At 41.1% G+C, this 26014-nt stretch overlaps 1 protein-coding gene across 1 annotated transcript in view; it reads right to left on the reverse strand.

Moving 5' to 3' along the window:
• Positions 1-26014, reverse strand: part of ADAMTS9 (ADAM metallopeptidase with thrombospondin type 1 motif, 9) — a 211816-nt gene that overhangs the window by 81951 nt on the left and 103851 nt on the right. The window contains exons 23-28 of the mRNA XM_006893839.1: positions 25079-25198; positions 21301-21405; positions 20939-21106; positions 18570-18839; positions 11510-11671; positions 8030-8206 (exon numbers count right to left, since the gene is read on the reverse strand). Coding sequence (XP_006893901.1) covers positions 8030-8206; positions 11510-11671; positions 18570-18839; positions 20939-21106; positions 21301-21405; positions 25079-25198 — 1002 coding nt within the window. The remainder of the gene's footprint in view (positions 1-8029; positions 8207-11509; positions 11672-18569; positions 18840-20938; positions 21107-21300; positions 21406-25078; positions 25199-26014) is intronic.

The following is a 26014-nucleotide window of genomic DNA, read 5'->3' on the forward strand; positions in this document are numbered from 1 at the left end:
AGAGCAGAGTTTAGGGCTGTTGTACATAGGGTCGCTATGAGTCGCAAGAGACTCGATGGTACATAACAACAACAACAACAACACCATATTTTATCTTTTTAATTATTTTTCATTAAACATTTGTTTAATTTTTTAATGCCATATTTTCTCTTTCTCTGACCTGTTCATTGTTTATACTAGAATATTGCCCGGCATGCAATAGAAACTTATAAAATATTTGATGGAAAATGACTTTGTTTTTTGTTTTGTTTTGTTTTTCAAGAATGATGGTGAGTATTTCACTCCTCTCTTCTCTCTTTACAACATAAATCTTTCTCAACTGCCTTGCTAATCTCCAGGATTCTTTCTCAGCCAATTAGGCCTGGCACCTCCCACTTTACATTCTAAAATTTCCATTCTTTCTGATTTCTAGAGGGCAACTTTTATGGGCCAGGTCAGGGAAAGGATCAGTACTCCTCTTCACAGACCACACTCCTCCTGCCCTGTGCCCCTACCTGAAGACTTTCTCAAACGCTAAAAATAAAGGTCTACCAAGGCACCATAAAATAGTAATTGTTAGAAGGTAAGAGGAAAATACTGCAAAACTAGAAATGAACTAGATAAATTGTGTTTTCACTGAAACTGATTCAGGCAAGTGTTTTGACTCTTCCCGACATATCTGAGGTGTGAGGGATTTACACCTGAGAATACGACTCTGTAAATCACACCTCAGATGTACTTTTGGTAAATCTCGATAATATTTTTTTTTGTTAAAAAAATCCATAGTTTATACTCCATAAAGGTAGTGTCAAATAATGTGGCCGCACCCCCCCAAAAAAAACCAAACAAACCAGAACAAAGCAAAATACCATTTGTCTGTTTGAGGGTGCTTCTGTAGCACAGTCCATAGGCAGCTGCACAGCTACCCCTCAGGCAGGCCCCTTTGGTGTGAATCTATCAGCCACTCAGAAGAAGAAAGATGGGCTTTCTCCTCCTGTGCAATTTACAGCCTCAGAAAATGGACTAAAGGCTCAGCTATGAGTTGGTTCCAACTTAGTCACAGTGAGCTGAATTGAGTATGTTTATGTATATGTTGTTGTTATTGTTTTGAGTGCCATTGAATCATACATACATGACTCATAGTGACCCTATGAATGAAAATTCTGAACACATAACTTTCATTGTTTCTCTAAGTTCATAAAGTTTCTAGAGGCAAGCTATTTTGGAAGTGGATGCCACTCCTGCTTCCAAGCTTGTTTTAATTTGAGAGCTCTATCAAACACTGTCCACCATAGGCAACCATTATCACATTTGACACATCAGTGTCACAGTGTTTAGCATCACAACAACCAGGAGTTACCTTTGTACAGCAAATTGACAGACCAGTGCTATACTACTTAGAAGAATGTTTGACTGAAAACAACTAAAACAAAAAGCCATTTTAAACACGAGGCAAATCCCACTATCTCACACCTAATTGTGAGCCACAGTCCCACCCAAGCCTCAGCCAAAACAGAAAACACACCTTCGTAGAATCCAGCTGCTTCACTCATCTTCATCTTAGTTTTGGTAAAATATCTTATATTTCCTAAAATGTAAGTACATACACATCTAACAGAATACTCCTTGTGACCACGAACTTTATTTCATTCTACAAAAGTGGAGTGCTGTTTTTGCCAATCTCGAAACTTAAACTAGGAAGGTTTGGTGGCCCAGAAGATAAGAAATTGTGTTGCCAACCCAAAGGCAGGCAGTGTGAATCCACTAACTGCCTCTCAGGATAAAGATGGACAATCTCCTCCAGTATGCTTTATGGACCCTGAAAACCTGCTGGAGGATCAGCTATGAGCCAGTTTTGACTCCATGACAGTGAGTTGAGTTGAAACTTAATCTTAATGTGGGGATGGAGTAGGAGTGGACCTCCATAAGCCAGAGGTTGACCTGACAGTAATCAACACCAACAACAAATATAAACAGTTACCTGAAATATGTGCAACCATGGGTCTTTTATTAGAATTTACCAAAACCTGTTAACATAAGTTTGGATTTTCTATTGTCACAATCAAGGTGACAGTGTTAAAAAGAGCTCAGTAGTACTGAAGTTCCACGTATTTTCATTGCATGTAAATTGTATATAATTTAAATAAATATACGAAACTATGTTCATTGCATACAAATGTCTTTCATTGTATATAAACAGGAGGCTTTAAAAAACCTGCAGCCTCATTCTACATCAAGGCTGGATACGAATGAGAAAAACTGGGTAGGTTATGTATACTGCATTGAAACAGATGAGGGAGAGAACAGGTTAAAAGAGATATATGATAGGGTATTATGGTTATCACAAGAGTCCAGAATGATGGTTGCCTAGTTGAGTGTACACAGGGCAGGAGGGGCGGGGGGTGGATTGTATACCAACGAAGGAATTTTTCTTTTACTTTTCAAAGAGAAGAGCAAACTGTGGGGGCGGGGGGGGGGGGGGGGGGTTGGGCAGGGAGAAAAGTGCAACAGTGAATGAATGGAAATCCAAAATCTCTGTAAATTTTCATTAAAATGACCAAAAAAAAAAAAATAAAAACCCAACCTGCAGCCTGAACAGGAGCCATTATCATCCTCCAAGACAGCAGATAATATCAGTGCAAAGATATCAAGATCTTGTCACTAAAGTAGCATATCACCTAGTCAAACGGATTCCTGAGACCTTGCCGCCCACGGGATATCAAAAGGCTTCAGTGTGATTACACCTGCTTAGTTTGGCCCAACACATGGCATGTGCTCAGTAAATGTTAGCTGTCATTATTATAATTTGCTTTGAAGAGATAATCTTATTTAGCTCCTTATTTTAAAAGATATTCTTACCTACATACCAAGAAAACAAACTGTTGGCATCCCTCTATTCCAACACCTGATGGCTCAATAGGACAGATCAGAACTGACCTCTCGGCTTTCCCAGGTTGAAACCTACTGGGAGCTGACTGCCTCAGCTTCACCCCTGGAGAACAGCTACGGGTTCAAACCAGCAACCTGGTTAGCTGCCAAGCACTTAACTGTGAGTCACCAGGGCACTTCCTGACTCTCACAGGAACACCTTCATTTTGCTCCTTTCATTCTCAATTTCCATAACAACTCACAATGCAAAGCTCAAGCTCAATAGAATAATGATTTATGTGCTCACTGCCATACATATTTTTTAAATTGTGGCCTCTCCTGAAACACCCACATTCACTGGAGAATTTTAAAGAATGTTCTTTAGTGAGAAGTGTGTTCTGAAATGTACTGCAAGTGAACAAATAACACAATCAACATTGCAAGCATTTTACAACCATATGAACATGAAGAACAAGGTTAAATCATATACATGCATATTAGGCTGGCTTTTTCCTGTACCTGTCTCCTCTTATACATTCAGAATCAGTCCTTCTAAATCACTCTTTTTGTCTTTTGGCTATGTTTTATTATTAACTACAAAATTCAATAAACAGAACACTTATATTTCATCGAGAGTCAACATATCGGAACAGAAAAGAAAGAGCAACAAAATATTATGCCTCATATATTTCTGGTTATACGACTAAGTATCATTCCCAATGGAGAAATGTTTCAAAATATCCCTTTACAACACACATCTTGTTCTATCCAATTATACAAAGCTGGCAGCTTGGCTACTTCAGATTTTAGGGGTGAGGGTCAGGACAGGGCAGAGGGAGTTTACAAAATTAAAGTATATTTTTGTAAAAACAAAAAGAAATACGGACATGCATTTCTAATCTACAGAGTCTACTTGCCTTTACAATCTGCTGATACACACTGATTTTTAAACATTGCATATAAAATTAAATAACATAAAAAAATAAATATGGTTTATTACATAAACAAATAGAAATCTGTACTACTTAAAATATTCTGAAAATACTAGGCGTGGCTGCCGGCATTGGAACTTGGAGAGTATGGTGGTGATATGCATAGTCTTTATTTTTTTTTTCTGGAGACAGAGGCAGTGAGGTGATAAAACACTGATGTCAGACAGTTTCTCTTACTCCCTACAGAAGCTGCAAACTTTAATATGAAAATGAGGTAGACACAAATTTGTAAGCTGGCCAGGTAGAAACAAAAGCATAGGTCCTTGGTGAGCCCATAAATTCTCATTATTCAGGTCGACAAGCATTATTCCAAAGCCCTTAAAGCAAGGCTCAGAAGACACGTTCAGGTTTGTCAGGAAAAGACTCACACCCTCCTAAGGAGACCTCAGCCCCAAACCGATTAGCAGCCTGAAACTCGGGGTGACATGGGAGGGAAGGTGACAGAGCCCTCGCGGGTCTATGAAAGCGCCCAGCAGAAGTGTGTCCTTTAATTATCCCAATGCATTGGCTCACTCTTCCCACTTATCCCTCTAGCCACGGGCGGCTGCATCCATTACTCTGCCTGCACCTGAGATGCACGGCAGGAGCTGAAGGAAATGTACAAGGGTTTACGGACCCGATTTCAAAGACAGACGTCCCTTGCAGTCTTCTGAAACTCAGACAGTAGTTTGGCTTAACAAGGAAAAGAAATGTCTGTATTGAGCATTTAGATGCTTTAGATGGGATTAAATTGACAAAAGCAACCAAAGAGCAGGTAGGAAGTTTAGGGAGCAGCAGTTGTTACAGGAACGGAGAGGAATAGTTCAGGAAGAGAGGTTTGCACATATGGGAAAACGTGGTCAAGGCCACCGAATTGTCCATGTAGAAACATTACGCTTTGCTGTGCATGATTTTAATAACAACAAAAGCAAATCTTCAAAAAATCAAACCTTACTAAATAGATACATTTAAAAAGACAATAGAAACGGGGGACAAAGAGGATGTTTGTGACCGTCATGATTTGAAACCTGCAATGACTTGAGCCCCGATTAAAGCACGTAGCTGCATTCTACACCTGCAGAAATACCATTTGAGAGACTCCAGAAGCCATGTGTAGTGCTGTAAGAGTTTCTTTTCTAAAGACTGCTCTTCAGTAACAAGTGTTGGACAAAGCTCTACATTCTGACCTTGGATGAGGTCTGCTTCTGCGGAAGCCAAGCATAGGAATGCTTGGGAGAAAAAGCACCCAGGCTGAGGCTAAGCGCTTCTTTCTTAGAACACGGCACTGGCTTTCTGTTGAGAGCCACATGTTAGCACCTCACATAGAATATTTTCTGTTGTTGTTGCTTTCACTGTCAGCTTAAATGATGAAGCACCAGAGAAGTGTTTTTTTATGGCTGTTAACACAATTCACTGAGGTATGCTTACATTTAGAATTACTAAGAGGTTGGCTCATGAGCTGTAGCAATCAATCTTAGATTAAAATAAAAATCCTATGTGAAGGAGTTGAACGGCTTCCATCTCATACTTACATTTATGGCAAGCAGAGACTATAAATGCCTCTATTTAAAGAAAAGGCTTTTGATGTAGATTTTTTAAAAAATCAGAACTTCAAAACCTTGCAGACTGACCCTACTCCTAGACAGCAGATGCATTTACATACAGATTCAAATAACGATCACTTCACAAAGGAAACATCAACATCACACAGGGAGCAAATGTTTAACACTCCATGTTTGCTTCTGTACATCACTGGACATTCAAATTCTACTCTCTTGTGTGTTTCAGAAAACTGTATACTAACCCCAAGGACAGCTAGACTAAATGAACCTAAGGCCTTCAGTGAAAACAAAAGGAAGCTCACATGTTAAAATTCTAACATTTAACCGAAATGAACTTGTTGCCATGGGGTCAACTCCAGCTGATTAGTGAACCTACAGCACAAAGTAGACATGCTGAATAGGTTGGAATCTTTCAAGGCTGGAATCCTTCCAGAAGCAGCCTGCCACCTTTTTCTCCTGGGAATAGCTGGTGACTTCAACTCATCGACCTTTTGGCTAGCAACCTCGAGCTGTAAGCACTATGCCTGCAGGATGCCTTTCAACCGAAAGGATTCTTAAAATACCTGCTGGGGAGGGTGGTGATCCTGTGTGAAAATCGGAGCTGTTTTTCAAAAGTGTTCAAGCAAGACAATACTGTGGAGAAAGAAATATCTAAACTCAGACAACTATATTCTTTTTTCTTGAAGACAATATTTTCTCAAAGAATATTTCCAAGGGAGAAAAACATGGTATGTTTAACGGAATTATTTGAGTTTGGAAAAGGGAAATAAATATTCTGCTTTTCACCAAACCACAGCAATATGTAAGGAAGAGACTTGGCTTTAGATTCAAGAAACATTTCTTGGTCAAAAGGAAAGAAATACTACTTTTTAGAGAGCTTATAGAGTTTTTGAATGGAGCGATACTCTGGTTTTGGTTATTGTTGTCTGGAAGAATGGGGTGAATATGTAATGACTCAAGAAGGAAAATTTCACAAAGAATAAAACACGGTAGGTGGCTGAGAGAAGGGAGGAATGTCAGAGGATTTTCCTAATATCCCAAGGTTATCTCCGACCTTCTTTAAAATGTTTATTTTGTGAGAGGGTGTCAGTATTGTGGATAGAATCCTCCTAGTGAACTACATATCTGATTGAAAGTTGCATTTCTTAAAACTCTTGAAAGAAATCCATAGCCCAGCTAACTAATGTCACTTAACAGTCTAAATTTGCCTAGATTTCTACTTCATACAAAGTCCAAAGTGTATAGACAATGTTACAGTGACAATCCCAAACATGAAAAGCCTTGACTACTAGAAGCTAGAACAGGCCATTACTCATGCTCTATTCACCAATTTGTTCTTTAGTGGTTTTCAGGCAGTTAAGTCTTTTCTCCAGAAACATACAGAATAAAAAAGATTTCTGGTATGGCTTAATAGACTATGCCTACTCCTCACTCACGAGTTACCTAATTTTCTGGCACTGTTCATTTATGACAATGGTGAAACATCTCCCATTTATTTTGCACATTTACAACATGCATCTGGCTGTAACAAAAGCTGAGGGGTGAGATGAGAGTGACACTGTCTGTGATGGTTAAGCTGATGTGTCAACGTGGCTGGTCATGATTCTCAGTGGCTTGACAGTTAGATGATTATATAACTCGACAGCTATGGAATGATGTAGTCATCCTCCAGCTTGTGATCTGATATGGAGGGTATTTGATATCATCCAGTTTTGTCTGATGCTGATTTTCATGGGCAGGCCTGGACTTTGGACCTAACCATACCAAAAGGTGAAGGGTGCATGTACTAAATTCAGGCTCAGTGCAATTAATGTATTTACATGAACATTCATGCTATTTACACACAATAGTGCTGATGGTCCTACAATTCAGGACACAACTTAGTTTTGACACTGCCAATTCTTCTGTTTGCCAAGACCTAGTCCAGAAGTTTGCATAGTATTTACACTGGCAATTCTGTTTTACAACATCAGTTGCTAACTAAACAGAAAGAAAGTCAAAGACTAAGTAAGACTTTTTAGTAATCTCCGATGGACTTCTTGTCCTGGTAGAGGAGAAAGAATATTTCAGACATGTGGAAAGGCCCTAGGTCAGTAATCCCACTGCTTGCCATTTTCACAATGATTTCAGCCTTTGTGACAACTGTCTTGAGAGCAGTGCTCAGGCGACAAAGAAGAAAATCATAGTCAGTAAAGGAACCATGGCTTTGGCCTCAATAAGCAGATATCTTTTTCCAAAAAGCCCAAACTACCACAGCTTAAGAAAGGCAAGAATGTCTGCTATTGAGTTGTCTGCTGAAATAAATTTGAAGCTTAATAACTACATGAAGTAGGTATTGTGTCTTAAAAATAGGTACGCATATAAAAATATATCATTTCTCCCTACCCGCAGCGTTCTAAGTAAGAAAGCTACTTCATGGCGCTAGGCCCCGGATGAGGTACAGTTATTGAGAAAAGTCACTTTGGGCAAAACAAAAACAATTGAACTCTGCTGTGCATCACCATGATGATGCATCCATTCTAACACAGTTTCAAGAATCTTCCTGTAAGTGCACTAATTATTTGCTACAGAGGAGTGTCCCAGAATACCTCGGAATCAGCATGTTAGTTAGATAGCTTGGTTAACAATCAGTAACAGTTAGGGCCGTACCGAACTCCACGGGCCAATACTCCAGGCGGCATCTTGAGGACAATTATGTGTGTTACACTGCTCGCGGTCCGGAGGTTTGTCAAGAATTTCACAGCTCAAATCTGGAAATCGTTCACCACTGGGCCTCTGACAGACCACCAGTCTTGTCCGTGTTCCTCCACCACACACCTTAGTACACTGGAAAGGGCAAAAAGGAGACTGTGGTTACCCTGAGCAGTCGATGACAAGTTCTTTTTTCTCATAAGAAAAATTTCCTAGAAAAACTCCATTACAGAATGATGCCAAGTAAATCTCTGATGGAAATAACCAAGTTGAATTATCAAAAGTTATGAATGACAGCTCTGGTGGCTTACTGGTAAGGAGTTGTACTGCCAACCCAAAGGCACATTGCTCGAATCCACCAGGCTGCTCTACAGAAGAAAGTGATTTATTGGCTCTGAAAACCCGCTGAAGGATCAGCTACAAGTCAGTTCTGACTTCATAGTACACAACAACAACAACAACAACAACTATCTGTCCAGCCTGCCTTCCTTCCTTCCATTTATCTAACTTTCTATCTCTCTCTCTCTCTCTCTCCATCCATCCATTCATCCACCCACCTACCTACCTATCCGCCAAACAAAACAACCAGTGCCATCAGTTGACCCCCATCTCTACAGAAATGGACCCCCTGAGGGTTTTCATCTGTGGTGGTCTTTGGTTGCAACTAGACTAAGTAAATGTGGTGGCACAGCTGCTAACCGGAAAGCCTGCAGTTGGAACTCACTGAAGCTTCACGTGAGAGCTGTGGCAACCCGCTGCCACAAAGATCACAGTTCTGGAAACTCCACAGGGCAGTTCTTCTCTACTTAAAGTATGAGTCAGAATCAACTCGACAGCACCGGGCTTGGTCTTTGGTTTTAGGGTAAAACCTTTAGGGTTTTTGGTTTTGGTGGTGGTTGTTATCAGGTGTTGTTGGGATGGTTTTTGATCCCTAGTGAACTCTTGTGATACTGTAGTTAAGACGTCAGCGCTAATCAAAGGCTGGTGTTTGGAACACACCAGGGGTCCCTCCATTGCAGGCAGATGAGGCAGTCTGCTTCCTTGCCAGCACAGCATAGGAAACCCTCTAAACAGCATAGGAAACCCTCTAATTGGGAAGTTCTGGTCTGTCCTATATAGGAAATCACTACAAGCCATGATTAACTTGATGCTGTTGTTATGTGCCATCAAGTCACCTGCAACTCACAGCGACCCTATGTTCAACAGCCCTAATCCCCGCTCTATCCTGTGCCAAACTTATTGTCTCTGACATGCCTATCCCTATTACCCAAGTGACTGAATCAATTCATCTCATCGAGGGTCTTTCTCTCCTGCACTGTGCCTCCACCCTCATCTAATAATAAGAATATGGTTATGGCTTTTATTAACTTTTGAGATATTTAAAAAACCACACCAAAACGATTCAATACTAAATAAGGTTAATAATGACTTAGTTGGTCTTTATTTTTTTGGCAACTTCTAAAATCTGTCATCAACCTTTGGCTAGCTTCTGGATCTAATCTCCATAGCCTTTCATGATGTGAACATCATTTATGCTACCCTCATGGCTTAGGACAACTGTGACTACACTAAGATGAATAAACAACTTGGTAGAACATCAGAAGAAGAAAAAAATATTGGCTAATCCCACATTCCAAACAGGAATACGCTGTGTGTTTTGGATGGTGCCACTGTGCTCCCATCCAGGAAGACCGAAATCTACTTTCCCTGATATGTCAAAGCCAGATCTCCCACAGAATTTGGAATGTTCTGTTCTGTGCTGACAGCAAGCTCCAGCGAATGAGAGTACTTTCCTGGCTTGGGTCCTGTTACAGAAGCTTAACCAGAGCCCCATGGGACAGCATCTCTCAGAAGAGGTTTTGGGAAACCCACAGTGCACACGTCTTGAAGCCTGACTCCTCCCCTTCAGCAAAACTCCCCAGGATGACATAACTGTCAATGAAAGTCAACACAATTCTCAGATTCTTACTGCCGATGACTACTGGTTTATGTGTGTGAAATTGTGAAATTGCGAAATTGCAATGTGAGTACAAGGTTTAAGTCAGCCAAGAGGCTGCACTAACATGCCCATCAATCTCCCTTGCTCCTTCTCCCCTCTTGGCACAGGGACCATCAAGATGTTAGTGCTCAAATTTTATTTTATAAATATTTCAGTCTCGAATGAACAACTCCACATGTTAAATAGCTGCTCTCCCTGTGGATTTGAGAGTAGAAAGATGTTCCTGGCTAATTAAACACAAAACAATAAGCATGCAAGCCCTGCACATAATAGGGGCTCAAAGAGCATTGGATAATAATAGTAATAGCAAAGATAGTAGTAAAGACAATCATTATCATTAGTAGTGATTATTATCGTTGTTATAACAGTAGCTAACATCGAAGGTTATGTGTTATGCATTTGACATGCACCACCTCATTTAATGGCCATGAACATCACTGGTGTTAGTGCTATTATTATCCATTTTTTGTAGATGAGGATACAAACGTTTGACAAAGTTACATTATCTGCCAAGGTCACAAGCTGGTAAGAGCCAGCGTTGAATATGTCCTAGTTTTTCCTGCTCCATATAGTCTATTATCTTTTTATGGCCAAAGTAAAGCAAGTACTTCTCACAATGGTGACAGCTGAAGAATTTTCTGCTCTCAGAATATACAGATAATTATCCACTTCTACAGTTAAAGTGCACAATCTTTTACAGGCATAGTAACATTTACTCAGACTTCATTACGGGCATGAAATCCTGAGAAACATGTTATGGGAAGACAGGTACATCACAAGCACACAAAGTTGTGATGAAGATGGTAAGATTTACACAGACTGATTTAACAGACAACTATGTTAACACATAATCACGTCTCAAAAGCCATGTTAAAAACGTTTGTTTTTTTCAACAGCAGAGGTCAAACAATTTAAAGTGCATTTGTCTATATTGTTTCCTAACATCCCTTTGCTATCTCTTAAAGCTGTCTATGATTTTAACATACAAATCTGCCTTTCAGATAGTGGGGGCCCAGTCCTAAGTGACCATAAACAAGCAAATTTCACAGTAAAATGCGCCACACAAAAGGTATTTTTTTTCCCAGAGCATACACACTTCTATACAACAGTTATGTCAATTATACTGTAGTGAAGTATGAAATATTTTGAGAGTTAACAAAATATGACACAGAGGCACCAAGTGAGCACATGCTCTTGGAAGAATAATGCTGACACACTGCTCAATGCAGGGTTGCCACAATCTTTAACGTGGAAAACAACACAGTATGTGCAAAGAGCAATAAAATGAGGTAAGCCAACATTAAACCAGGTCTCCTAGGTAATCCCAAACAAAGACACTTTTACTAGAGCTAGTTCTTCTTGAAAACAATATTATAGTTTGGTCAGCAAAATTATTTTGTGTCGTTTCTAAAAGAAATCCAAATAGGCGGTTGACTCACCTCTCCCCAGTTGCCATAAGCCCACTGAGGACACGGGCCAGATTCACAGGCTCTTTGCTCATCGGGTTTGATTCTTTCCACGCAGTCATTTGCGGTGTATCCGTTTTCATCCTGACACACGACCACACGCCGCTGAGACCCACCAGCACAGGTACTGGAACACTGAACACATAATTTAACAAGTTAACTTCTCTTCTATTTCCACTGTGATAGAAAAGTCAGAGACAAATGTGACAGGAACCGTTCTCTGTGCAAGGTGGATGAGAGGCAGTCATGAGAAGCAGGGCATCCTTCCGCAAGGGTCTTACAGACACATGGAGGCAAGTGAGGTGGATTCTCCAGGCATGCACGGGCCTATAGTTGGTGTTCAACAAACCCTTGTGAGCGAGAAGGCTTCATGACTTCCAAGCAGTCCACTGACCACCCTTTTATCCTCTGCAACTCTGAGAGATACTGAGCTGCAGACTGACGTGCAATTTATTTGAAAATGCCTTTTCTTTTGAAAATTCCAAGTGCTTATTTAGAACTAACATTCTCCTTCCCGTTTATCACAAGGGTCAAATTACACGCTTAATGAATTGCCAGTCAGTCATGGAAACGAAGCTTCTATATTCACTCATTCAATTATCCGAGGAAGGTGGCTTGAATGACATTTAGATATCCTTGGTTGCAGGCCGTATTCCCTTCCCTTACTTTTTAAAAGCTATATATTGGCTGGTCTGATGGTAGAGGGTTTTCAGAAACTATTAACGATAGTGCAACCCAAAGCTATATAACAATGGCAATGGCAGCAAGATTTGTTTGCTTTTTCTACTTGTTTAAAGAATTTAATTGACTCTCACACGGACAAACCTCTCCTGAGACACACTTTCCTCAGATATCACTCCCTCTTGGGGGTGTCTTAGTCGCCTGCATTTCAGTCCGGTTTCCACATGAGATTCTCACAGCTCTCCTATTTATCTACAGCTTGAGTGATTTTCCCTCTTTATAGAATTTAAAGCCCAACATGTTTGCTAATTATCTCTCACTCTGACCCATATACATAAAAACTTCAGTTCACGTAGAAAATTGCCATCTAGTCCTCAATTCTCACCAATTATCAGGCCACGAACTGTGGTGGCAACAGTATTATTGATGCCAGAGTTGATGGCTGTTTTGTGCTTTCTGTCTTGTTCTAGTTCTAACTAGTGTTATTTTACAGTCATTCTCCTGCATCAACGAGATAGGCATTTGCTGATTTGGGTCGGGGGAGAGAGAACAATGAAGTGGTAAAACGAAGGTTTAGTCCACCCAAAAGGGACCTTAGAAGAAAGGCTAAGAGGGGATAAAAAATGTCATTGGTAGTATAAATAATCTAAAGAGGATTTAAAGCTTAAGGGAGGATATATATATTGTTATATACTGTCGAGTAGGAACCAATCCATAGCTGACTCTCTGGAAGATGTCAAAGGCAGTTAACTGCATGAGAGGAGATTGCCCCTCCTTCTCCCATGGGGCAGCTGGTGGCCTCAAACTACGTGCCATCGGGGTTGCAGTGCAGCTTCTTGACACTAGGCCACCAGAGCTCCCTATATGCAAATACAGTGCCCTTTTTACGTAAGGAACTTTAACATCTATGTTGTAGTTGTTGATTGCAAAAGGCCTGAAGCCTTACTCTATTATGGTTTTTCCAGGTTCATAGAGTTTCCAGAGACGTGGTTTAGGAAGTGGATACCACTCCTGCTTCCAAACCTGTATTAAACTGGGAGCTCCACCAAAAACTGTCCACCATGGGCAGCCATTATGGCATTTGACCCCCAATGGTCCAAGGTTCAGTTTCATAGCAAACCCAGATTATCTTAGTACAGCAAATTGACAGAAGAGTGCTGTACAACTTAGAAGAATGTTTCTCTGAAATTAAATAACAATGGCAATAGGCCCTCGGGCCCACTGACATATAAATACAAGGGCCATCCTAGAGTTTCTAGAGGCACGTGGTTTACAAAGTGGATGCCACTCCTGCTTCCAAACCTGAATCAGCCTGGGAGCTCCACCAAACACTGCTCATGATGAGTAGCTAATTACAGTGTTTGTTGATCATTGTAGCAAGTCCAAGTTACTTCAGTAGAGCAACAGACAGACACTGCTGTATCACTTAAAAGAATGTTCATCCCAAAATAAATCCCTAATGTGACCCTCTGGAAGGTGTGAGGATCCATCAGCCAGCATAAAACCAATTCACAACAGCCAACAGCCTGCAGACGTAGCCAGGCATTACTGCCTTTTTAAATTCCGACACGCCCAAATGCTAGTGGATGATGAACTAGAGACCCCTAAGCAATCTGGCAAGTCCAATCCACTGACACTCACTTGGGGTGAAAATAAAACCAAAAGAACCCCTGAAAGTTCCTTACGTGACCTGACATACATGGAGCAGTAAGTAATTAAGGGATATTCCTTTAGGGAGTGTCTGTGTTCGTGAATCCTTTCTAGGCGTGAGAATCCATCAGCCAGCATAAAACCAATTCATAATTGACAACAGTCTACAGATGTAGCCAGGCATTACGGCCTTTTAAAACAGATTATGGTATCTATAACAGGTATTGGGGTGTGGTGTTCAGTCCTTAGAATCAATTCCTGGGAGGACAGCAATGGGCTCAGGTGTGTCAGAGATGATGAGGATGGCACAGGACAGGGCAGGGTTCAGATCACTGTGAATTACTCACTAGGAATGACTCGGAGTCACTCTGAGCTATATACGACTCGATGGCACCTAACAAAAATAAACAGTTTAAAGTAGCCCTTAGGAGATGTTAGAAATAACTGGGTGGTACATTTCATTTAATTAGCTAATAAGTGAAAAGTTGGAAGAGTTGTATCCACTCCCAGAGGAACTTCAGAAGAAAGGCCTGGTGATCTCTGTCCAATAAATCAGCTATTGAAACCCCACGGTGCAGTTCTGTGGACACAAATGGGGTTGCCATGAATCAGTCTACTCAATGGCAACTGATACAGATGCTAAGTACCAATGTGGTAATTTTCCATTGGGTTTAGTTTTGTAAATATAGATTTATTAATTTTCAGAAAACATTTAGATGTTTTTCTATTTATAATAACTCTAGTGTTATTTTCTGAAGGGTTCTAGAATATTTCTTCTCAATTTAAAAACATATTTCTTATTTTGAAACATCTTCATATATAATTTTTTAAAAATCACCAAGAACTTTATCACTTTACTTAGTTTGGGGATCATAATGTAAAATGTTAGAAAATGCCCTACGTGTTGTAAAAAAAAAGATTAATAATGTATATTTAGGGAGCTTTGGTGGCCTCGTGATAAGAAGCTGTGCTGCAATCCCAAAGGCACACAGTTCAAATCCACCAGCTGCTCCTTGGGGGAAGATGGGCAATCTCCTCTCACAGCCTCCGAAAACGTGCTGGAGGGCCAGCTATGGGTCGGTGCCCACTGGATGGTACATTACTGTAATCATCATCATCACACTAAGGTTTTCTCCCTGATAATTTTTATTTTATTTTATTATTTTATGTGTGTGTGCACTGTCAAATCAGATCTGACTGGTACAGGAGGAGATTGTTCCTCCTTCTCCAGCAGAGCATCTGGTGGATTTGAACTGTGCACCTCTGGGATTGTAGTACATCTTCTTGCCATTCTTCCGGATAATTTAGTTTTGTATGATTCCTTATGAGTTCTGTTGCTCTAATTTAAAACAAACAACCCAACCAGTAAGTTTTTTGAGGGCGAGCCCATGTCATAACTTATGCTTATGCACCTGGAGCCCCCATCACAGTGCTCACAGGACTAACTGCCCAGACCAATCACAACTCTTGGAGGAAATATAAACCTCGCGCTCAACTGCCTGGATAGTTGTCTGGAACAAGGTGGCACATTTGACCAAAGGCTTTCAAACTGATTGGCTGTCCAGTGACCTATCAGCTGCTTTCCACAGACTCTGCCTCTTTTCTTGTCTGCCTAACATGTTGTTGTTGTTGTTGTTGTTATGTGCCATCGAGTTGCTTGTGACTCATAGCGACCCTATGTACAACAGCCCTAAACTCTGCTCTGTCCTGTGCCAATCGCACGGTCTCCGATACACCCATCCCGATTACCCCAGTCACTGAATCAATCCACCTCATAGAGGGCCTTCCTCTCCTGCGCTGTCCCTCCACCCTCCCAAGCATGATGTCCTTCTCCAAGGACTGGTCTCTCCTCACAACATGTCCAAAGTATGTTAGACGGAGCCTCAGAATCCTTGCCTCCAAGGAGCCACCCAGTTTAACCCTTTCCAGGACAAATCTGTTTGTTTTCCTAGCAGTCCATGCCTAACATACCTCCCCTTATCTTATGGTGCTAATATCAGCCCAGTTTTCCTTTGGCAGCTAATTCTCCCCAGTGGAAGGCATCCTGGCACAACCACCCATCAGGATGCTCTGCCCTACTCTGGCCAAGGGGTGCACAAAAGGCCAAGGCTGGGTCAACCAGGCTTTCCTGGGAATTTAAGTCCTAAGCATAGCAATTAAAGCATGGAGCAAACCTGGAAAGGATTCATGAACACAGACACTCCCTAAAGGAATATCCCTTAATTACTTACTGCTCCATGTATGTCAGGCATCCCAACAGCCAGGTCCAGACAGTAGCCTGTTTTTGTGAAAGAATCTTACTGGGACACTGTTATGCCCTTCTTCTATTGCATATGGCTGCTTTCCTGCTACAACATAGGTGAGTATATGTAACATGATACCCTGTGGGCCATAAAGCCAAAAATATTTATTATCTGGCTGGCCCTTTGCAGGGGAAAAATGTGGACTCTGGATCGGGATGGCGGAAGATGTTCTGGTTTCTGTTCTTTCTAGGACTAAATGAAGAATGCTGTTTGGTTTTTTTTTTGGACTTACTTGAAAAGTCATTTATTTCATTTGTAACCAGGGACTCTTAAGTGGCACACACAGAAAACCTCACACAAGCTTTAAATTTATGCAGAAATCAACTATTAAATGATGTCATGACTCCAGAATCCACAGAAAGTTGTATATTCTCCTTCTGGAGCGCTTCTAACTCTGCTGACTTTTCCGCCACAGAAGTAGGAAGCCCGTGTCCAGGTGCACAGCGCGGACACTGCACAAGGCAAAGATGCACGTTCATCCTGTCCACTCCTTTGCAGGAATCCTAGGAGGGAGCCAGACTCATCCAGCTAGAGCTAAAAGTCACCCTGCCAAGCTTCAACTTCACAATTTTAGAGAAAAAAAATATCCAAAAGCAACAAACAAAAACAGGCTCATGGAGACAAAGAATGGTCTCCCTCAATGCTGCAAAAAGGTTATTCAATCCCCTCTAATTGGGAACTGTGCCTGGAGGCAGAATTATTCAATCTTAAAAGAATCCATCATCTTCCAAAAGTAGCGCTAAATAAGAATAGCTTTAATCACCCCCACCCCCAATTCTAGTGTTGTCATTAACATTCACATGCATGCATTTTGAATTTTTCAAACAGGAAAAACCATGAGACACTCAGTGATTACATCCCTTAATCACCATTTAATTTTTCAGAATGGAGCCGTCTTATAATCCAGGGAAAAGAAGCAGGCGAAGCAAGTGAGAGGATGGGTTGCAGAGCAAACGGCAGCTGTTCTGCACGGAACTGACACTTGCAGTGGGAGAAGATGCTTAGTGGTTAGAAGTATTCACAAAAAACTAAATCTAATTTACTAAAACATAACCACGCTGGGACACAGACAGCTTCCTTCTAATGCTTCTCAGTCCAGAAATAATGGAACATCATTAGCAGTACTAGAAGGAAACTAATAGTACACGGTTAAACAGAAGACCCAGCGTACTTAGCGAACAAACCAACCACATGTTGACCCAGGGTCTATTACCATCTCCCTCTCATGTAGTTCTTGCTCATATATCCTGTACTGCACATTATAATCAGTTTTGGGGACACTCTCAGTAAAGTAATTCTAACATTAAAAGCACATTGTCTGCGATAACAAATAATTTGTGGTTTTGTTAATTGGAAGGAAGTGACATTGATAATAATGAAGACAGCTGCTGATGGTGATGAAATCCTGATTCTGTGTCAGGCACAGTACAAAGCACTTTCCTTGTTTCATCTCATTTATCTCTTACAACCACCTGGGCAGGTAGGAGTTATTGCGACCCTCATTTTACAGATGGTGAGAAGGAGGGTCAAAGAGGAGAGGTGATGTTGGCAAGGCCCAAACGTTTCCAAGTGTAAGGACTTGGCCCAAGCCCTAGGATCTTCCTGCAGAGCCAAGGTGGACAGTCTATAGGTTATGGCGTCTTTCCCTAAGCAGCAATCTTACCCACACTTAGCATTTCCTCCCCAAATCCCAGCCAATGATCTATGACCACACTGTCTTTTCTTAATCACCCTTCTTGGAAAATTTCCTCTGTCCTCTTCTTAATTTCCCTACAGACATGAGCTACCTGTTGCATGAGATCAATCAGTTACATCCAGGGATCTACCAGGGCATCAGTCATACACAGACACAGCACCATGACATCTCTAGGCCTCAAAGTGAGTGTTGTTGTTGTGTGCCATCAAGTCAAAACCAACTTATAACTGACCCTCCAGTGGGTTTGCTGAGGCAGTTAATCACACCGGGCACAATTGTGCATTTTTTCTGTCATGAGGAAGCTGGTGGATTTGAACCTCGTGCCTTTGGGATTGTAGTAAGATCCTTACTACCAGGCCACCAGTGCTTTCTAAGGCAGTGTATGTTGTGGCTGTGTACCTTCAAGTCAGAACTGACCCACAGCTGACTCATCAGCAGGTTTTCAAAGGCATAGGAGGAGACTGCCTATTCTTCTCCCAGAATATAGGGAGTGAACAGGTGCATGCAAACGGTGTTCTGTGGCTTCTTTTTCAGGAACTGCAATGAACGTGTTATAATTTATCCCAAACAAACATGGCCAATGTCTGCCCTCTGGGACATAAAGATCAATAATCCAAAGGCATTTCCAGTGTAATTTGCCCACATCCCATTTCAAATGAAAGAGAAGAAAGTAAAAGCAGGAAAGACTTCAGAGAATACTCACTGCTCCCCAGGGACCAGTCCTCCACTGGTTCCCCCCAAGCACATGCGTGCGGCTTGGGTTCACGCTCCTTGGCCGGTAATCCTCATTTTGGAAAGGGTTCTGAGCTAGGCTGCCGTCTGGGACCTGCTGAGGGCACGGTGCCATGGAGCAGTCCCGGTGGGTTTCTGGGACATAATCCTGGTCGCACTCGCTGTGATCGATCACATGGTCACTGTAGTTGACACACACCACCTGCCGCGTTGCCCTACCTTGCCCACAAGTCACGGAGCACTACATTGGACATAAAGAGAGAGAAAAGGTTGATGGGGAGAAATTCATGATTGTGTAATTGCATCAGATAGACCACCATTCACCCACTTAGCAGGCCAAAAAGTCTGTACGTGCTCTGTTCCAACACCAAAACCAATTCATTAAGAAACACTGGCAGTTCAGGGTTCAACGTTCCCAATCCAGTTATTCTCACAGTCTCTCCCTTCACCCTCCTACTCTAAACCATCGTATTTTTTTGCTGGTTCCCCTGCTGTGGGCTTGGGTTAGGCTCTGTACAAGGCTGTTGTCTAAAGATCAGGAAACACATCCTCTAAAAAACAAAGCTTCATGTCACTCCCTCCAATAATTTCCTAATTCAAGACAAAATAAGGTCTCAAGTCTTTCCTTAACCTACTCAGACCCTTTATAATACATATAACCTTTGGCTACGTCTTACCACTCTGCTCATTGTACAGACGGATGTTTCTCATGCTGCCAAGGACACTCCTATCTTAGTGGCTTTGTACCTGCTGTGCTGTTAGGTGTACCACCAGGGCGCTCACATGGCCCACTCCCATACTCTCTTCAGGTTAAGCTCAATGTCAGGCCTTTCCAGACCATCCTATCTAAAAGTGCATCCCATCTTCTTCCATGCCGTCACTGTGCTGGACTTCTTTCTCATTGCTATCAGTGTCTGCTGCTATACCTTCTTGCTTATTTAGTTGTTTGTTCACTAAATGGATTCTCCATTAGAACGATCTCTAAGGAGGCAGAGAATGTATTATTCATTGTTCTTTGAACAGTAACCTACTGCCATTGAATTGATCTCTGCTCAGAGACTCTGCAGGCCAGAGCAGACCTACCCCATAGGGTCTCTGAGGCCAGAGGTCTCTGTAGGAGCAGCCTGCTTCCTCTTTCTCCCTCCGAGTGGCTGACGGGTTTGAACCGCCTACCTTTAGTTAGGTAGGACTTAACCTGTGACACCTGGGCTCCTTTCTACTGTGGACTTTAATGACCATCTGGTAACTAGACAAGCAGCAGAAGGATGAATCATTGTTTAAATGCTCAAGGCATGAGAGTGAGATTATTATTTACCGAGCACCTACTTTCAAATTTACGTGTGTGTGTGTGTGTGTGTGTGTGTGCGTATGTATATATGTAATAGTATTTATTCTGATATTAATCTCCATTTTCTTGTTCTCTCCTCATTCATCCCCAGCTTTGTCCTTCCTGTACTCTGGGAAGTTTGCAAAGCAGAGAGTAAAAGCTTCCTGAAGATAAGTCTTTCTGCTTTGATAAAAACCCATCTTTGTTTTAAAGGTAATGAAGAGCATCACAGAAAGCAGAGCAGGAGAAGGAGAATGGTGGGTAAGAGATGAGGTATTTGGCTGGAGTGGGAAGAAGACAAAGGCTGGTGACTTCCAGAAAGGAGGGACAATGCCCAAAGGGACAGTGAGACCCTACAGGAGGACAGTACTCGGTGTGAACACAGCTGGATCTACAGCAGCACATGAAGTCTTACTTCTTACTCGTGAGGGGATCCAGGAGCCTCTCAATTTCAGGGAGTCAAGCCCAAACCAAGCTCCTGTCAGGAAGCTGATTCCAACCCAACAACCTTACAGAACAGAGAACTGCCCGTGAGTTTTCAAAGCTCTATGTGTTTATGGAAACGGACTGTATCTTTCTCCTGCAGAGTGTCTGGTGGGTTCAAACAGCCAATCTCTGGATCAGCAACCTAATGCTTTAACCAATGCGCCACTAGAACACCTTTCAAAGGGTCAGAGGAACTCCGAAATGAGGATCATAGGAGGCACTCGGACCCAAGATAGGTCCATTCCTCACCACTTCCTCACTTTGGGGTGTTCTACAAGCCTTCTGGATTCTGACATGAGGCAAGAGAGGGATTTCCAAGGAGATAAAAAGAATGGGCCTCATGTCAATTTACACATCTCTTCAAAACACGTCATGCATTGCATACCTAAGATTTATATCAGTTCCTCATAAACTGAGCCAAAAAACTAAAATCAAAATCTACTCTGAAAATTACACTGATAATGCAAACTCCCACTAATTGTTCTTCCAAATAGCCCCCTCAATCCCCAAGCTCCCAGGTCACTTACAGAGCTCCAGTCCAAAGCCTTCCACTGCCCACAAGGGGCCACTGAGCAGTCTTCCTTGGCCAGCGGCCTTGGCAGGGTGCCACAGGCGCTCTCGTCGGCCACGGAGCCATCCTCATCCCGGCAGCTGACGTATCTCATCCGGGTTCCCTTTCCACAAGTGGCTGAGCACTGGGTATTGGGAGAAATGAACACAAATTAATTATTATTTGAATATACAGGCTGATAAATTATTTGAATATATATATGCAGATACATTATTTGAAACAGTCAAATGCTTGACAGTAATCCATTTTCTATACTCATGTCAGAGACCCCCTGCCTCCCCTCTTCTCCCTCTCTATTTCTTCCATTCTAGTTCTTACTGGAGTCCAAGACCCAAATCGCCACTGGGTCCTTGGTCCACTGTGTATGCTTCTCCCTGTTTCCGGGGCAGCTGGGGGAGGGCGACAAGAAGGCAATTCACAGTCCTGGAAGTGAGAAGGGAAAAAAGAAGCCAAAGTTACCAATGCACTTTTCATTGGTCATGGTACATAAACCCATAGAGAAGAAGACTCCAAAGACAAAGACCCCAGAAGTCTGTGATTCTGGGGAAGTCACATGACAGCTCTACTTACAACTTTTCCCCACTTTAAAAAAGGTGAGGAATGAGTAGAATCTTTTGTGAAAAACAATGTATTCAAACTTTGTACATAAATCAGAGTAACATGAAAATATTTTAAAAAATTAAAAACAAAGCAGGATCTAATGTGAGATTTTTTATGAGTGCCTTTGTATGAGGTGGGTGTCTATTTACTGAATTACAAGAATGTTTTTATCTACTTGTTTTTTATTTTGGTATATATCTTGTAAAATTTTTATTATATACTGCTTTACTTATGAATGTTTTGTATACATTGTTTGTCACACCGGGTCTTTCCACTTTCCTTTACCCATCCCACTCCTCTCCCCATCAAAATGTGTAACCCTATGATTAAGTCTCCCTCCCCCTGCTCATCCTCACCCCACTCTTCCCTCAGCCCTTGGATCCTCGTACATGTTCTACAATAGTGGTTTTATACAGTATTTGTCCTTAAGAGACTGAGCTATTTCCCTTAGCATAATGCTCTCCAGTCCTCCCCAAGTTATGTCGTGATTTACAAAACCATTTGCTCCTGGTATCCACCTGTTCTTGTGGAAAGAGAAAAAAAAATACTACAGAATGGCATGTAAGTTGGTAAAAAGGTGGTTATCATTTTACAATTATTAACTTTAATTCTTCTAAATCCTGAGGGCCAAATTCTGTCCTCACATTTCAATTAGTTTCCTAATTTGATTTTGCTAATTATGAATTTTTTTATGTTTATATAAAGATAGCTCTGGAGACCCTGAAGGTCATGTCTAGTTAGATGAGGAAGATTCAATGCAACAATGCCTAGAATCTATGAACTACTACAACTTCCCAGAGGCAGTTCTTAGGATCAATTGAGATCATTCTGTGTAGATAATCTTCCCGTGTTTACAGAGGAGAAAACAAATTATCCCCATGCTGCATCCATGGGAACATTCTCTGTATTGCTTTAGTGCACCATCAAGTCAGAACTGACTCACTTCAGAAGACAACCCTTCAGCAGGTTTTCAGAGGCAATAAATTGCACAGGAGGAGACTGCCCATCTTTCTCCTCCAGAGCAGTTGGTGGTTTTGAAGTGTGCATCTTTGCATTGCAGCACAATTCCTGACCACTATGCAACCAGAGCTCTGTAGTCAAAAGTATATTATGGGACAATTTAAAGGGAAATATGGATTTTGAGTTTTTGCTCTTTAGGATAATAACTCCTGGATCCATGACTATTATACACGTACTGGCTAATAGTTCCCAGATTTTGTCAAACCGAGCATCAGAACATGTTGATAAAAAAGTAAAAATAAAGATGACATAAGTCAAAAGTATTGTCTGGTTAACTGATCAACAATTGACAGCAACAGTCACAGGCACTTACTTTTCTGACATGTTGAAGTGTACCAAACTAAAGGAGCTCAGAATGCAGGCAGCACTTGACCATAAAGGGTTTAGAGTCCGCTCTGGGCATAGGCAAGATTCAAACCCCATTTTCAACCACCAGCGAGGCTGGAAGTAAAGCCCCTGCCTACACTTAATACACGTCAAGCCAAAATTGAAGGCTCAGTGCGATGTGCTCAGAAAATGTGTATGTACACTCACACATGTATCAGACACACATACATAAACATGTATATGTACATACAAACACACACACACACACACACACACACACACACACACAAACTCATTACTGTCAAATCAGAACTCATTGTATCACTGACTATCTAAGAGGTTTCTGAGATATAAATTGAATGGGAAAAGATTGCTCATCTTACTCCTGCAGAACAGCTGGTGCATTTGAACAAGCCTAGGCCACCAGAGACACTACATGTATGTACACACATGTTCATTTTAAAGTTTGCTGACAGGATGTGTAATGCCTAATCTACAAGTAAAAAAATACACTTCTTTACTGTAAACCTCATATAGCCTATTGATTCTCAGCGAACACTTAGGTTGAATTTTGCTGAGCTCTTGGAATCTGTGGCTAAACTAGGATTTTAACTGCTGGCTGAGTATAATATCGACATAAATGTTATTTGATACTTTTGCTTATACTTAAGTGTAACTTAAAAGTGACATATGCCCAAATACTCATTCACCAATGACATGAAGGATTTCTCCACTGAATCATATAATACTTTCTGAGTTCCAAAAAAAATTTCTTCAATTTTTGTGCTATTCACAACATAAAGCTATAGACATGAGATTTTGAAAAGTTTAATCTATATAATTAGCATTTTATCTATCATTTTCTCTACTCACTCAACAGGACAATAAAATATGCTCTCAACCATAGCATTTACTGCTTGTTTCAACATGATCAGTTTCTAACTACTAACAAAATGTCCTTGGACACAAGTTTAGAAACAGTGTGCAGTGTCACCCACTAGAAAGCATTTTCGTGATAGAGATACAGCAAGAATAAATAAACTTCAAAAGTCTACATAAAAGCAAGTGGTAAATTTTACGTAGTTATCTTAGTTTTTAAATATAATTCATTGAATTAAATTTTCATATTTTGACTAATTTTTTTATTATACTTTCTTTATTTCAGTAGTTAACTTTTTTTGTTGTTGTTGTTGTGTACCATCGAACTGGATCTGACTTGCAGAGGAGGAAGCTGCTCCTCTTTCTCCAGTGGAGCATCTGGTGGATTTGAACCACACACCTTTGGGATTGACTAATTTTTTAATAATTGCTTGTGTAATAATCAGCTTATATAATATCATGTACTTTACCAACAGGCTTTTCCCCCCCTTAATTTGTGAGGTAGTATAAACCAGTGATAACATACATATAAAATCCTTGACTAAATCTACAAATTAAAGCAAACAACAAAAAGAGCCTAAACAACTACCATTTGCCATTCTGTATGTGTTAGAATACAAGGGAGTTCTGATGGTTTGTTGTTGTATGGTGTGGAGTCAGAATTAACCCTCCAGTGGGTTTTCAGAGGTGGGTTTAAATCACACAGGAGAAGGTTTCCCATCTTTCTCCCACAAAGCAGCTGGTAGATTTGAACTATGTGCCTTTGGGACTGCAGCACATCTTCTTACCACTTGGCCACCACAACTCCCTGGTGGCTTGTTGTTGTTTTGTGCCATTTTGTTTGAACTAGCCCATAGCTGTTCGTCCAGTGGTTTTCAAAGGCAGTACAAATTGCACAGGAGTGCCCTTCCTTCTCCTGCGGATTAGCTGGTGGTCTTGAACCACCTGCCTTTGGGATTACAGCACAATTTTCTATCATGAGGCCATCAGAGCCCCCTAGTGGCTTAGTGGTAAGGAACTGCACTGCCAATGCAGAGGTACTAAGTTTGAATCCACCAACTGCTGTGTGGAAGAGGCATGGACAATCTTTTCTCATATGATTTACTACCTCTAAAAACTCATGAGAGAGTTACCTATGAATCAGTTCTAACTTGATAGTACACAACAAATATATATATCTGTGAAAGAACTTAAATTTTGATGAACTGCTAGGAAATCTTGTCATCTCAGAGCCCAAAGCCAGTAACTGACTTGAGTAAAGGAGACTTGCCTGGGTATCAGTTGGTCTGGTTGCTGCATTGCAATCATTGTCATCTACCACTGACATGTAAGTCCCCATGATGCATTTCACTATTCTTAGTTGGTAGCCTTGTCCACAAGTGACACTGCACTGGAGTAAAGAAAGAAAAGTACAATTATATACAGCAAACCTCAGGGTCCACCCTTCCATTCCCCATAGCAATCTGCAAGAGAAAATATTGTCCATCGCAGTGGGCTAGAGTGCTGGAATCTTATGAGCCAAAAGTAGACAATCCTGCCCTATACAGACTATGCTCACCAAATAGCATGTTTAGTAAACGTTGTACAAAGGTTCAACCCTGTGGCTGCAAACCTTTTGGAGGGTAAGAGTGTATGGCCATCAAATGTGCAACTTGTGCATAATACCTAGCACAGCACCATGACTAAAACTGGTATTTAATACTTACTAGGACTTGGGAAATCTATCTGAAGGAGGTAATCAGTATTTGCATCAATACTTTTGCACAGGGATGCTCTGTGCATGTATTAGAAACTACTTATGTGCACAACAATCAAGAGTTAGTTAATTAATTATTCATTTAATACAGGTACTAAAGAAGGCAATGTAACTATTAAAAGCCAAAGTAACAGTGGAGAAGATCTAAATAGGGGGTCTCATACTCCCCCATCTCAAAGCACACAATATATAGTTTCAGTACTCAAATATAGACTCAGAAAATGAGTGGAACGGACTTGAGAACCCACAAATAAGTCCATCCATTCCTGGATGACTAAACTTCGACAAGAGGTCAAAGACTATTCAACAGTGAAGGAATTGTCTCTTAAACAAATGGTGCTGGCAAAATTGGATATTCATTTGTAGACATGACTCATTCTCATTCTATACACAAAACCAACTCAATAATGAGGTTTTATTATAGGGTGATAAAACAGTTTGGAACTAGAG

The sequence above is a fragment of the Elephantulus edwardii genome, unplaced genomic scaffold (genome assembly GCF_000299155.1).
Source record: "Elephantulus edwardii isolate Elephantulus edwardi_28Jun2011 unplaced genomic scaffold, EleEdw1.0 scaffold00132, whole genome shotgun sequence".
NCBI lineage: Eukaryota > Metazoa > Chordata > Mammalia > Macroscelidea > Macroscelididae > Elephantulus > Elephantulus edwardii.